The 14,936-nt window shown below is 40.4% G+C and overlaps 1 protein-coding gene across 2 annotated transcripts in view; it reads right to left on the reverse strand.

The window, feature by feature from the left end:
- atg7 (ATG7 autophagy related 7 homolog (S. cerevisiae)) overlaps positions 1 to 14,936 on the reverse strand; it is a 65,484-nt gene that overhangs the window by 22,367 nt on the left and 28,181 nt on the right. For both annotated transcript variants that reach the window (XM_074679398.1, XM_074679389.1), the window contains exons 17-18: positions 12,879 to 12,959; positions 6,811 to 6,933 (exon numbers count right to left, since the gene is read on the reverse strand). In XM_074679398.1, the coding sequence (XP_074535499.1) occupies positions 6,811 to 6,933; positions 12,879 to 12,959 (204 nt within the window). The remainder of the gene's footprint in view (positions 1 to 6,810; positions 6,934 to 12,878; positions 12,960 to 14,936) is intronic.

Raw genomic sequence — 14,936 nt, forward strand, 5'->3', positions numbered from 1 at the left:
CATTAATGTTATTCTCCTCTGAAACAATGAAAAACCATCCACACTCAATCCCACCACCATGTTCTTAATGTTCTTTTTGTTGGATAAAGCTATATTTTTGGAATGAGAAGTATAAAACAATACTCCTGATATCGGCTGATAATTATCAGACAGAAACATGCGTTCTTTGTCCTTATTCATCATGAAAACAGTTACAGCTGAATTTCGGCAATTCAAGAGCCAAAAACATCCAGGTTCTTTGGCCCATCAGCCTACATGTTACTAAACAAGGATTAGCCACAGCCTAAAGCAGTGTATGCATAAGCGTGGCTTTTCTAGTGATCTATTGGAGCTGAAATCTGTGGAAGTTCATCAGGGGAAAGGTACATCATCCTGTGCAGACACTCACTTCCTTTAAGGCTCTCAAGTGTGACCGTTTGCTCCATCTGGCCCACTGCAGTGAGATCACACTCAGGAAGGTCCACTCAGCCAATAAAGTTACTTTAAGACCCCTTTGACCCATTAACCTGATTCAATCTGATGTGCTTCACTGGAATCAGAAGACACATCTCAAAAAAGCTCAAATGAACAAAAGCCCCACATCCGACAAGGCAAGAAGCCAATAATTGTCTAGGGTTTTGAGGTAGCAGTTGGGGTAGCCCTGCATGTATTTAGCTAAGATTTACAGGGAAGGGTAAACTTAACCTGAACTCCTGCCAAGTTTAAGCTCAGAACAATGTCACTGGAACAGAAAGCAAAAAGAGGCGGGGCTTAGGAAGAGGAAATCAAGCAGCGCAAAACAACAGCACGCTTTTTTGGAGAACTTCATAAAAAGTATTTGACTTAAAACTGAATCATAGACAAAGCTTGAGAGAAAGGTTTTAAATCTTGCCAACAAAAGTTTACACCAATCGACCTGAGGCTGTGAAAATGGAGCCGTTTCAGAAGTGCTAAAAACTGCAGTTCCACAAGGGTCCACTTGGGGCTGGCTCTGGAAATGCCAGAAACCACATACAATGAAGTTCAAAAAAGGCAGTTTCTTGCATAACTGGAGGCACAGCTTACTTAAATGACAGCCAGGCACGCCATAGTTGCTCAGGCCTCCTTCTTAACCTCACACCAGCTTGACTAAAGTTAGTTTGAGTCTGCATATCCAACATGCTGATAATTGGCTTCAAAACCATAGGACCTAGGGGAGCAGTATGGCTTGGCAGTTAGGTAGTGCACCACCTGAGGTTAGCCCCCAAGCTGTCAGCCTCCCTGATATCACTCCCTACTCTCACCTTGTTTTCTGCTCTATCTACTGCCCTATCTAGAAATACCTTAAAAAACGAACAAATGAAAGAACAATAGAAAGAGATGGGTGATGTGACGCAAACTATGTCCATGTATTATACAGTCTTTGGTTTATACACTTGCACAGCACCATAACTGCACACAGGGGCATCAATTGTTTTTGAGCCAGCAAGTTCCCCAAGCTGTATGAACAAACAAGATGTTACTGACTGTTCTTTAAAGCGGTCTGATTCAACCATCTTGATGGGAACTTCTGTGTATATTGTTTAAACAGTCCCACTGAGACCTAAAGAAAATACTAGAGCCAGTCATTTCAACTGCAGCCTCAAAACAACATGTGTTTATGTAATAAACATCACACACAGTAGTGGCTTCCAAAACTTGGATAGTTTTGGAGAGCAGATATTAATGTAGTTTTTCCTGCTGATTGTGGTTTGAGCGTGCTGAGAAGTCCTCGGCTTGAAATCCAGTGATGAGTTACACCCTGAGGAATAACAGGAGGTTTGAAAGACTGTAGTTTAGGGGAAGTTGTCTATCATAGAAATGAAAGAGAAGTAAAAAGCAAACAGTCCAGAACAAGAACAAATCATGCCACAAACACTTAAACATGTTCTTCAGGTTTCAATGTCCTTGCTGAAGGCAAGAACAGCCTCATGACGGACAGAAAGTTAAAAACAAAATAAAACTTCAATAAACCTTCAAACACACCCGGCTAATCTCCCTGCGCAAAAGTCATAGAACATTTTCCACCCAGCTATTCTGCTACCCGAGTGTGAAATCCCAACAGGGCTGTTCTCACAAAGACGCCATTCATACTCACATGTGCACGCTCACACACACAGAAAGTGCGCACACACATGCAGCTTTCATTCAGTCTAAACTTTTACCGAACTTGAACTCCCTCAAAACCCTGTGGTGACCGCATAAAAAGTAGTTCTCAGGTTACAAAGTCTCCCAAAATAGGCCTTAAGTACATAGTACTGCTATTTGGTGACGTAGATTATAGTTTAGATCGGTTACATACACACGCACGTGAGAATACACACACTACATGTACTGGATTCAGTGCTGTGCTACAGGGAAGAGAAGAAGAGACCACTGTAAAATTAACACGCAAATACAGTCATCAACGTTTGCTGTAATCCAGGCACAAACATTTAGTAACATATGACAAATTTCATTGTACTCCTAGTTAGTCATTTGGCTACCGCAGAGTTTCAAAATCACTAAATTGCAGTCAGTCTGAGGTCTAAATATAGGAGAAATATATTTCTGGTGATGATAGAAGGTTCTTTAGGTGACTAAGGCAATGTCAAACTTTCTTAACCCAAAGACGCATTTACAAAGTCAGAATAACCGTCCAATTTAGACTCATACCTGTATGAAATTTACATACTAACAAACAAACAAACATTAAGTTTCCTTTAAACTCCTGGTTTTTATCATTACTCATGCTCTCTACTTCTTAAAAACTAAAGGTCAAGACCTGCAAAGAACCAAAGGCCTGTTTCTGCTGGTTACCCGCATGAAGTAAGTAATAATATGCTTTCACATGCAAGTGAAGAACTTCTGTCCCTTCCTGGAATAGCAGAAGGAAAAAAAACCTTGAAGGGACGTCCTCCAAGTGCAGTAGTTTTCAGAGTAGCTAATCTGTGTACAGGAAACAGGCGCTAAGACTTCTGGCGCTAGTGGGCTGAGCAATCAAAACAATCTCTCCATCTTCTGCTTGAAGAGAAAAGGACCTACGCCAGAGTTTTCAGTGTGAGGAGAAAAAAAGAGGGATAGAGAGGGGGAGGGTGAGAAGAAAAGTGAGGAGCTATTACATGAGATAGAGGGAAGGATACGGGCTGAGATTAAGGTTAATGGTTGGAGAGAGAAAATATCTTTCTCTCGTAAAAGGAATGGATGGGAAAAGAAATTAAAAAAACCTAGGCCTGTTTTCTTCTTCACTTCATTTCCCATAATCCCCGTCCTATTTTTGAACCCATTCTTTCTTCCCCTCCTTTGTTTCTCTTATCTACACTCATTTCATTTCTACTTCGCTTTCCTCCCCTCCTCCATCTGTGTGTTATGAGTAGGAGTTGGGGAGAAAGTACGTGGGATTTTCCCACAGCTTGGCAGGCCCAGACCCAACCCCACACCCACTCATTTTCTGTCCCTCTCCTCTACTCCTCTCTGTCTCATGTCAGAGGGGAGTCTTGAGGAAAACCACCCATATTCCACCACCGACTTTCTGGCTGTTTGTTGGGAGGTTGTGCTGCTTGTTGTTCCACTGAAATCAACTCTGTGCTACTATAGCAACAAAAAATAGAAATATCACTGCCTTTCTTCAAAGAGAAGCAGTGCATCTGTTTTTTAACATTCAATTTGAAAACTCTCACCAATGAAATTACTTCAAATTTACCCAGCAGTTACTCTTAAGGTTGGGACAAAGTGGCTTTGAAACTGAAGAAGAGTTTTCAGTGTACAGATTTCCCATGGACTTAAAGCCCACTCAGCTCCTGACGGACTTTGGTAAGCTCTATCGAGCTGTTAGTTTTCCATCCCTTATTTAGATTCTGCAGGAAAAGAACACCCAGGAGTCCTCCTCATGAGCCGAAACCTCTCCTGAGGCATTCCCAGGCAAGGCTAGATGTTGAATCGCTCTGACTGAGACGCCAATCATAATTTAAAGCTAGAACTGTAAAAGGGAAGTGATCCTAAGCTGCTTTGGTATGTCTGAGCTTTTAGCCCTGTTCCTGAGGGTGTGCTCATATTCTTTGGAGTACTACACTGAGGTCATTTCTACCTGCCAATGCACTGGAAATAAAAAGAGACTTGGTTCCTTTTTCACTCTAAATGCATAAAGCAATGACCAGTGTGTTTGTCTGTTTACAAATAGTCAAAGCTACTTCAAACTTCTGCTTTGGTGAGATACTTGCTAGAACCTAGAAGTTACTAAACTTAGCAAAGTATTTTTGCACAATACAACTCATGACACAATACTTGTCTGTCTGGTGTAACTCAATCTCTACAACCTTGTCATACCTCTGCCTTAACTCTACACTCTGCAATACTCAGCCTAAACGCTCATTGGCCGTGTGATTTCTATTATCGACACATTTACAGTTCTGGGTTCTGTCACTTTTTGCTGCTTGTTGTGCACACAAAATGATGGCAACTGAATCCAAGTGTATTATGTCAGAGCTGCAGCTTGGACATGTTAGCAGTAGATGATCACCAGCGTTATTTTGATCCTACTGGTGGTCTAATCTTAGGGCTTGCTGTTTGCTTTGTATCAACGCGTAGCAGTGGCGGCTGCTGGTCAGTCAAGGAGGGGAAGCTCATTTTTTTCCGGCCTACATTATAAATTTGTTTGTTTATTTAAATGTAAATTCTACCCTCCATGCCAGCTTGCTAGCAGCTGGAGCTGCTACGTGAGACTACGACAGGCTGTAAGTGTGAGTGACAGGGGGAGAAGCTCTGCAGCTGTAGCTGTAGCTGCTTATTGGTGAAAAGAGAGAGAATCTTTAAACACAACACTCGTCGTTTTTAATAAAGGTAAACTTGCTGGGGACTGATAGAGCCTCCGGATCAGTCCTGAACAACTGACTGTAAAACTCAGAAGATGCTCAGGTGGAGGGTTATACTTCAAGATCTCTGGCTCATTTCACTGTCAATCAAAACGGGATTCGGCCTCGGACAGGTCATCCAATCATCATGCAGAGGCCCAGCGTCCAGGCCAGCCCACTGCCTTGAAGACCCCCAGAGACGCTCAGTGTCCGAGGGCGGGACAAAGCCCAGCGTTTATCCAATAACTGTCCAGTTTCCACAGTGGAACAACCCACTCTACGCTTCCCCGCTGAAGTCAGAAGACGCTAAGTGTCTGACTGTGTTACATCCATAGGTTAAATCACTGAGCCGCTGCGGGGATGAATGAGAAGGAGGTCGAGCCAATCACCTGTGATAGGTAGCTGATTCTGAACAAAAGATGAAGGAATTCTAGCGCAAATTTTGTCAATGAAATGTACACACAGCAGGACATATCACCACTTTTTTGGGGGGACATTTTAGGGGAAGCTGAGCTTCCCTTGCAGTCCTATGGCAATCGCCACTGATGCGTAGCTGCATTTTTGAGGAGGTGCATGTAAGACTATGTGCATTTGCTTCTGTATAAGAACACAAATGTAGGATATATACTGCAGGGTGGATTTGGAGCATCAGTATAAACCAGGCTTGCCACCTACGGTTTCACCAAACCCTACAACCCATCATCTGCGAAAAGCAGAGATACAGCCCTGAGATAACCAAAGTAGACAATCTCAGTCTCTTTCAGTAAAGGCCACTGATTAAAAAGCTTCATTTTGTTGATGCCTTTCAGAGTTTCCTAAATACAAGCCCCTTAAATTCTTTCTCCATTGTCTATTCAGACTCAGCTCAAGTCTTACTGCTCTGAGAGTATAAAACTGGAGATCTTTCCACCAAGTGCCTGCCTCATCAGTTTGACAGCAATCTTATTAGTGTTGTTCACCAGAAGACTCTTGGCTTGCTGGTATGACTAGCTCTGAAGTGAAGTTTCTTTATTATCAATATCCATCACATATCATCTAATTTTGCTCTGGGGGCTCGGCCAACTCTACAATAGCTGGCTGTAGAAGATAATCCAGCCAAGACTTTCTTTTCTTTGCGTCGTCACTGTTTGTAGAGAAACAAAATTGAGTTGCTGGACTATTGGCTGAACTTGCACACAGATATCTGTTTAGAGATTAATAAAATGCTTAATTGTCATTTAATGACTGCAGGTGATTCCATGTGTTTCAATACTGTCAGAGCAGTCTCCCTATTACTCTTAAAATTGATGTTCTTTTTGCTGCAAACAGATAACACTTTTTCAAACAATGACAAACAACACTGCATGGACATAAAACCCTGATAAGAGCACTTCTGAAACCAAAAACAAGTTATGTTCCTTCAGGCTTTGAATTTGTTGGCAGATATTTAGTAAAAGTGTTCAGTCTCTTTTCCTTTTTGGTGTTGTTTACATACAACACCAAAAAGATAATTCAACTCACATAAGAGATAGACATGAATTATGATCTCTTCATGCTTAACTGCAACAAAACACAGATCAAACCCATTCTCACAATGCATCTCTCACATCGGACTTTAACCAGATCTGTGTTTGGTATCTCTTCTCTGTTGTGGTTTTGCCCCATCCTCTCTTGTCTGTCAACACTCACCGGCTGCGTTTTCAGAGCGCTGCATGTAGCAGCACCTCTAGACAGCTGGGTTTACAGATCAAAGATTTCCCACAGTGATCACAGAATAAGTGTTTTTTGTTTCATGATGGGCTTCTTCTCACCTAAGATGTTGCCAATGGCCTGGATCTGCTTATTATGAAGCTTTGCAAACATAATTGAGCAAAATAAGTTTTAATTTTGGAAATTAATTAGCTGTTTTATGTTGTTTTGGTATCTGTCGTCCTGTGTTGTGTGTCTGCTGTTAGTACAGAAAGGTGCGTATTTGTATCTCTTGGCAAAAGTGTTTGTAATTTACCTCTGCAGCCTGTGTCTCCTGGTGCAACAGCGTCAGCCCAGTCAGGTCTTCAAGGAAAGAGTGGGAAGAGTTAAAAACCTTGGAGAGAAAGTTGAAACCTTCCCTCTCGTAGTGGTCCAGAACCTGGGAAAAAAAGGTTAATTAGAAAAAAAAATGTAAAAACCAAGACATTCTGCAATAAGAAACTCATTACAATACTTCTTCAAGGTGCAAATCATTTTGAGCCATTTTTATAGAATAAAGCTTTGTTTAAAGAAGTCATTAATATTTGTTACTCAAACACATACATGTGAATTATACATGTTCACACAGGAGCATTTTTAGGACAGAAATTATGTATGCCTGAGAAACAAAAACTATTCTCTTTATTCTTTTCCAGGAACAAGTAACAACCCGAAAAAACATCTGCCTTGCTCTTTGATGGCAGAAAAGTGAATTATCCTCTCAAACCTTTTAAATTTCCACAAGAAATGAAATAGCAACCATCATAAAAGGCTCTGATTTTTCCCTCTAATGGAGTATTTGAGTGTATTTCATGCATAAAATGTGACACGTGAGCTGAAAGACTATTCTTAATTGCTGTGTTTACCTCAGAGTGAATGGCTGAGTCATGTGAACTTTTCATTGGGAACTCTGCAAAAAACTGAAATCTTATGTGTTCATGTCTTATTTTTAGTAAGAAATGTGAGAAAAACACTACCCAGAAAATGTCTTATTTCAAGATAGCAATGGAGAAACAAAGCCTGAACCCTTAAAATGAAACTCCAATAGGGGCAAAAAAAAAATCTTGAAATAATAATAATGTCTTAAGAACATTGTTCTTACCCCATGGACACATTTTTACTCTCTAAAATCAATTCAGGTGTCATTTTGTTTTTGAACATCTTCAGTGAGGTGGATATTATGTTATTATAAGAAAAACACTGGCTGAATTTTAATTTTTGAAGATGAGTCAATTTATTGTGAGCACATTATGAGATAGCTTCAGGCTTATAAGGGTCAAAAAATGGATATTAACTTTGCCTCTTTGCTTCATAAGCCCAAAGTATTACACCACAGCTTGGCACCTCTGCTATCACCCTGATGTTTACCTTGATCTCCTACCAGCACTGACTTCAAAACTCCACACCTACTTTCCAAAACACACACATCACAGACAACACACAGATCCTCTGCCCTCCTGTCTACCTTCCTAGGCTTGGCCAAGCCTTTCATGGACACCCACAGACCCTCCTCTGCAGGTGTAGGGTTACCTCCGCCTCAGACATCAACACACTGTGTGAGTCAATGCCTGTTGTGTGCGTGTGCATGTGTTAGCAGACTAACCTGGCGTCTAGCCTCTGAGCCAGACACACCGCACACAATACACATTGACGTGTCCCTCGTTCATCTTTTCAACCTCTCTTTTCTTTCCTTCCTTCTCTTTTATTTCTTTGATTCTCCACTTCCACGCATGGGATCCATTACATGAGACGCCAACGGCCAAAACCACTTTGTTGAAATATAGCTGCCCATGACACAGAGGCAACATGATAACTGTGGCGATACTGTGATAATAAAATACACTTACAACATTCAGATGTATCCTTATTAATACGAGACAAAAAAAGAGTGGCAATTGACTTTGACAGTATCTAGTAGTATCCAATAGTATATGGCATAGTTTGACGTTAGAAAAATGAAATAACAGGTTGTATCCTGTGTAGTTTTATGCTCAAAGACAACTATCTCTTGTATTTTTTTCTTTTATCACAGTTCTGAACACATTTAGTTTTGTTTAACATATTTACCGACGACACGCATTGACACTGAAGATAGTATACCAAAGGCTTTAGCAGGGGGGTTAAGGGTTCGGTGTGAGAGCATCAATAAGTCACACCACTTGAAGACAAACAGAAATAGTTGCAGTGAAAATGTCTCCATCACGGTAGGAAGCCTTGATGGTGGAGTGAGGCAACTGAAACTTGAGTTGACTAAAACAGCACTGTGACAGTTAAGCTAAAATTAAGGTTGGAAAAAATGTAAAAATAAAGCAGCATACAATTACAGAAACTGCACAAGCTGTTGACATTTGGTGTCACTTACGCTACGCTTTTAACAGAGTTGTAAACATCTGGATCGGATCTGAATTACACATATGTTTACACATGTGGATGTATACTTCCTTCCTTTTGGAGTCACATAAATCTTCAGCCTTTCGCTTCATTTGGATGTGATGATGGTTTTTGCCTCTTTTTTTTCAGGTTGTTTTTGGATCTGTATTTTAGAAGTTCACTGACAGTGCCAGACAGCATTGACTATTTATGTGTGTCTATGGGTCTGTAGGCAAGTGTGGAACTGTGTGTCAGAACACTTAAGGCATAAAACATGCATTGGGTGGTCCTGGTGGCTTGTAAGGGCTTACAGTTTTAATTGTAAGCATAAAGAGCATGGTTTAGTACTTTGGAAAGTACATTTTTGGGATGTTTCTCACTGACAGTCACAGAAAATTAAACATAACTTGAAACTATCTGAGCTGAAACAGAAGATGCTTATTGGTAGCTGTAGTAATTCTATTGTAGAGGAAGAATGTAGAGCACAATCCAAGTGTATAACTCCATTATTATTTTTCTTTTAGTATTCACAATCATCAATAAAATGCATGGCTCTTCATGTTAGTGGTTTGGCCTTGATGTTTCACTTAGTGCTCCCTGAGTATTATGAGTAAACAGTTCCTGGTGACTCAGTGTCTTTGACTTCCGCTGTTAACATGTACGGTCAACGCGCCAGGTTACGCATACACATATGCACTTACTCCAAACTGACTCATTATGCAAACACTCAAGGCTTACGGTGTTTCAGAGCTTTAGCCAACTTCTTGGGAAAAAAAACCAACTCATAAACAAACTCTAGTAAAACTTTGTGAAAAACTAATGTCTTACCTATAAGTAAAACTTTCACAAGGGAACAAAATGTAAAATAGATACTTACTCAAATATTGCATCTAATGCAGGACAATGGTGTATGGAAGATGTAGTATTACATTTTTAAAGTTTAATTTAGTTAAGTTTAATTTTGGCACTTTTGTATTACAAATAAACTGACAATACTTTTCCTCAGGAAAAAAAATACTACCTTATCTTACATAACAGCCGAGATTTGGCAGGAGATTTAAAAACTGTGGAATAAAGGAATTATGATTAGCACGGATTACTTGCATTACCAAGAATACATTACTAATTTCTATGACTAATTGAATAACTTGAATCTAAATCATGCATTTTGAAAGCTTAAACCAGAAAAAAAACTTGGCATAAGTTAATTACACCCAGAACATTCACCATATGCACTATTTTGAATAAGCATCAGCCTTATAATTTTACAATATGTAAAATTAGAAGTTAAATTCTTGAATTAAAACAACATATTTTATCCAAACACTGTTATCCCACTCGCAATTTTGAAGCCATGGTATCAGCATTGTGATACATTCCTGTAACACAATACTACTCTCTGTAACTGCACTTCAAAGAGTTTTAATCTAGTAAAGTTTCTCACAGTCATGAAAGCTTAAGCTGTGCTGATTACAAAATTCAGTCGATATAATAGAAAGGTACGAATCCAGCCCACTAATACCAGATTAAAGCTGATCCAAGTCTGCAAAGTGATGAAAAAATGTGGCCGTAATGAAGATCCTGGTATCAAACAGTTCAGGAGGAAGGAAAACATTCTTCAGGTGCACTGATGTATCCGCTGAGCATTGGCATGAGCTACAGGCTAAAATACATCCAATGTCACAGCTCTTTAAATAATAGGTCACAACCTTAATACTGCTAAAGCTATCACTTTTGGTATGTGTACCGGCTTTGTAATGGTATTTCAACAAGTATTGGTATCTGTAACTGTATAGATATTTGTATCTGTATCAGTATCTGAATCTCTGTCAATGTTAGAGTCTGCATCAGCTACACTATCAGTATGCATCTTGAGTGGTATATGTGTCAGTATTGGTAACTGTATTGGTATCAGTGTCTGTAAGGGTATTGTTCTATATCAATATTATCTTCAGTATCTGTACTAGAATGTGTATCGTACTAGTATCCATACTAATACCATTATCAGGACCAGTATTTATATTGGTAGCTGTATCTGTATCTAAATCATTGGTGGCTGTATTGGCATCTGTGTCCGTATTTTTATTGGAATTGATATCATTTTATGTATTGGTATCTGTATCTGTAATTGCACCTGTACTGGTTTTTGCATCTGTAGCAATATTGTTATTTGTATTGGCCCTGTTTCCACATTCAGTTCATCTCTTGCACTTTAGAAAAAAAAAAAAAACAGGAGCAGTGATTGAGGCTAGCTCAGTTATTTTGTCCTTCTTGCACTCCAAATGTAAAAAATGTTTGCTATTAATAGTGTTAGCATATTTGGTAGTGTAAGTCCAAGTATTTGTAGTAAGATGTGTCTGGCACTGCAATACAAAGCCACGTCAGCTGTGATTTACTCTCTGGCGTGTAGCTTTATTGGCTTTCAGCCCTCGAATGGAGTTAGGAAATGCGTGCGTGCGTGCACACACACACACAAACCGTACACACACATACACACTCTTAGATACACACCAAAAAAGTGAAAAAGCCCCAACTCTACAGGAACTGCTCCAGCCCAGACAGGGGCTGAATTGTTTTGTTTCCATAGTGACCTGGCAGCACACAGCTGACTGCGGCAGGAGTACACACACACAAACACACACACACACAGAGGACAAAGACAGACACATACACATTACAGTGGGCTGATAGATGGATAAAGACACATACAAAGGCAGGAGGGAGAAAAAGTAAGGAGGCGAAGAAAGGAGAGCAGACTGGTGGGAGAGAAAGAGTTAACGGCAGATAAGCAGATGCAAAACAGAGAGAGGGAAAATGTGTGTGGGTGGGATTTGGGGAATCAAAACATTTTCACCAATTTCACTACTCAGCCTAGATCCCTTCCTCAGCGAAGGATCGTCTTTCCTAACTCGTGTTGTTCATTGTTCCCGACTACACAGACTTCAGCCAATCCCTGTCAAACCTTATGAACCCTCTGTGCAGACCGAATAATCTCATCAGTCACACGGGCAGAAACATGACACCTTGAGATGGGCTGGAACTTCATCTTTTCTTTTTTTTCAGGAGCAGCGTAGGTGGAGAAAACTTTTTTTCTCTCTCTCTCTCTTTTAGTACAAGGGAGCCAACCCCCCCCTCTCGCTCTGCCTCTTGGTTTCTCCCTCTGTGTCTCACTCACTCTGTCTTCTCATGAAAGTGATAGATCTGGGGCTTTATGACCTCTTTACAGACACAAAGACTGCATTGAGATCAGGCAGGGGGAGAAAACAGAGAGTGGACCAGGCCTCCACTCATCACAACAGCCTTTCTTCAACCCAGTACTTCCTCTCTTTATCTCAGCCCCCTCACCCTTATCTCACTTTTTCTCTTTTTTCCTAACTTTCACTCCCTAGTTCAAGCCCCTCCTCTCATTCTTATCTCACACTAATACAGCCAATCAAGTCGCTAACCACCGCTGAGCCACCTGTTGCAATTTTGGGCTAGTTAGTTAGGCTCAGACCAAAGGCTAAAGCTGTTTCTCCAGCCCTCTTTTCACTGATGTGGGATATGTAGACCCTTCATCGACTTGTCTCTACACACTTACCACACAAACACTCACACACACAGCAGTGGTGGGAGCTAATTCCTCTCATAAGACAGTAACTGACATCAATGAGCAACTGTTGCCTGATTGCTACCATATGGCTTTACTAGCTTTCCTCTGTGTGTGTGTGTGTGTGTGTGTGTGTGTGTGTGTGTGTGTGTGTGTGTGTGTGTGTGTGTGTTCAGTATTCCTCTAGGACCAACATTTCAACACAGCTCAACTGACTCAACAATGTAGAAATGGGAATCCCCTGCTATTTCTGCAAAGGCTGCAACTTGAGGCTCATAACAAAGTTGTAACATTATAGGAATTTACTGTCAAAGCTGTGCCTTCTTTTCAGAGTAGATTGTGAAACAAATATTTAGTGATACTCTGTAGCTGTACGGGCTACTTACGATGGGTGAGCAGGCGGTGCATTTGTCGAAGGCCAGACTAGCAGGGAGTACGTTGTCGAACCTGGAGAGAAAACCTCGGATCTGTGGGGGAAGCATGGACAAATCCAAAACACATCTTTAACACAAAATTTATATCAATTTGAATCATGTCAACACAAAAGAGGCGTCAAACTTTTATAAAACTGAGGATAAAACTGAAAATAAAAATAGCTGAAACTCTGGAGAATTCAGTCAATGCAAAAGAAAAAATACCATTTATACTTCAGTTTGTTACAAGCTGGAGTAAATATACAAAAGGGCAACAGGGATCATGAAATTTGTGGCTTGAAACTTGGAAGCTGTGAGTCTCTACTTTTCTAAATCATGCAGAGAGCGCCCTCTGGTGTCAGATTTCTTCTGAGAACATTTCTGGTGGCCTCTTGCCCCTGAAAGCCCTAACTCCTATTTTTAGCCGCGGTCATTACATCTAATTACCTTGATGACTGCCCAACGAAAACCACCAAACACACACACACACACACACGCACCCACAAGCTCTATGGTGACATACACATTTCCCTCCCTCTTTCTTGAACCCACATCCACCTGTTTTACATAAAAGCTCAATCCAGCATGTTCTTCTGGTGACGCATTTCAACCAGCATATGAAGTGGCCTTTCTCTATAATTTTCTGGTAATTAAAGAGAAAAAATGATCGATCTGTTGTAAGAAGTGGCTTTATTATGCACAGTGAGTGAGTAGAGGTGGAAATCAAGAGCTTTTAGATCACAGTCTTCAATTGCATGACATCATCCCACACATAATGACTATAATAGAAGTTGAATTGCAAAGGCTGTGAGCAAACCTAAGGCAATAAAATTCAAATCTTTAGGCCAGAACAGTTTCACAGGATGATAGCTTACTGCAAGAAAACCATCCGCTTTCACCAAGTCCTAGCTGGAGGGTCATTACACTCAAGTTTTCTCACTGCTTTTTATATCCTACAATCTGTAATATTTCCAATTAAGATGGCCAACTCAGGGTTTAAAAAGTGAGAGATAAAACCTGACAGAGGCACTGAAGGTTAACTGCAGTAATGAGCGGTACAGACATGCGAGTAGGAACCTGGCAGAGCAAACATGACCCGTTGATTTTTTTCACAAAAAGCGTCTGAAAGGCTGAGTGAGTCAGACGGAAGGTAGAAAGTGGGAATGTGAGATGGACTTGAGCAGACGAATGGCTCTAAATTAAAGGCAGAGCCTTGCAAGAGTAGAGCATCTTGCTGCTTTTCTCCCTTTACCAATTCCCAACACTTCAATAAAAACACACTTTGGCAAAGGTCAATTTGTTTTGCTGGCTTGATTGTCTATACTGAGTCTTTTGCATTCTGCACACAGCTAAGCTTTTGTAATTCTGTCGACCACTCCTATGGTACTCTTTGAGATATTTCTTTCCATTTTTACTGCTAAAGTAGTTATTTTGGGTCTGATTTCAAGGCTCTCATTATTGTAAAAAGGCTGAAAATGTCATGTGATGCATCAACTGTAAAGGCCTAAAGGAAAACTTGTGATATTAGGCTTTTATAAATACAACTAAAATAAGATGTAGACAGTGTACTCTGTTTAGTGTCGTTTCAAGGACCAGAAAACTATTTGCCTTCAAATTTGTTCAATTAACTTGCTTTTTTTTTCCCTAACTCATGCAAGACGTCAATATTGGTGCTTTTTCTGATCCTCACCAAATCAAAAAAGGAAGTATGATTGTCAAAAACAGTAGCTAGCGATGCAAAGTCTGAGAAGGGTGTGCTGTACTTTACAGTTTAAAGGTACAAGTACAAAAGCATCTCTCCACCTTCTGGCCCTTTACCTACTGGAGGGTCAAAAAACCTAAAAGAGCTTCTCGAGTCATGCCAAGTTCAAGGTAAAAGAGGAGGTACACAGATAACTTAGGTACATTGGATAGTAGTGTGTTAGGGAAGTGATTATGTACCCTGTCCCTTGCCATGTGTGCTAAACAATGCAACCAACCCTCTTAATTCTGATTAACAGGAGCATATTTGGTCTCTCACTGCCAGTTTTG

Source organism: Halichoeres trimaculatus, unplaced genomic scaffold (assembly GCF_033239565.1).
Source record: "Halichoeres trimaculatus isolate MK-OKI-2021-1 unplaced genomic scaffold, fHalTri1.1 fHalTri1_scaffold_1, whole genome shotgun sequence".
In the NCBI taxonomy this organism is placed as follows: domain Eukaryota; kingdom Metazoa; phylum Chordata; class Actinopteri; order Labriformes; family Labridae; genus Halichoeres; species Halichoeres trimaculatus.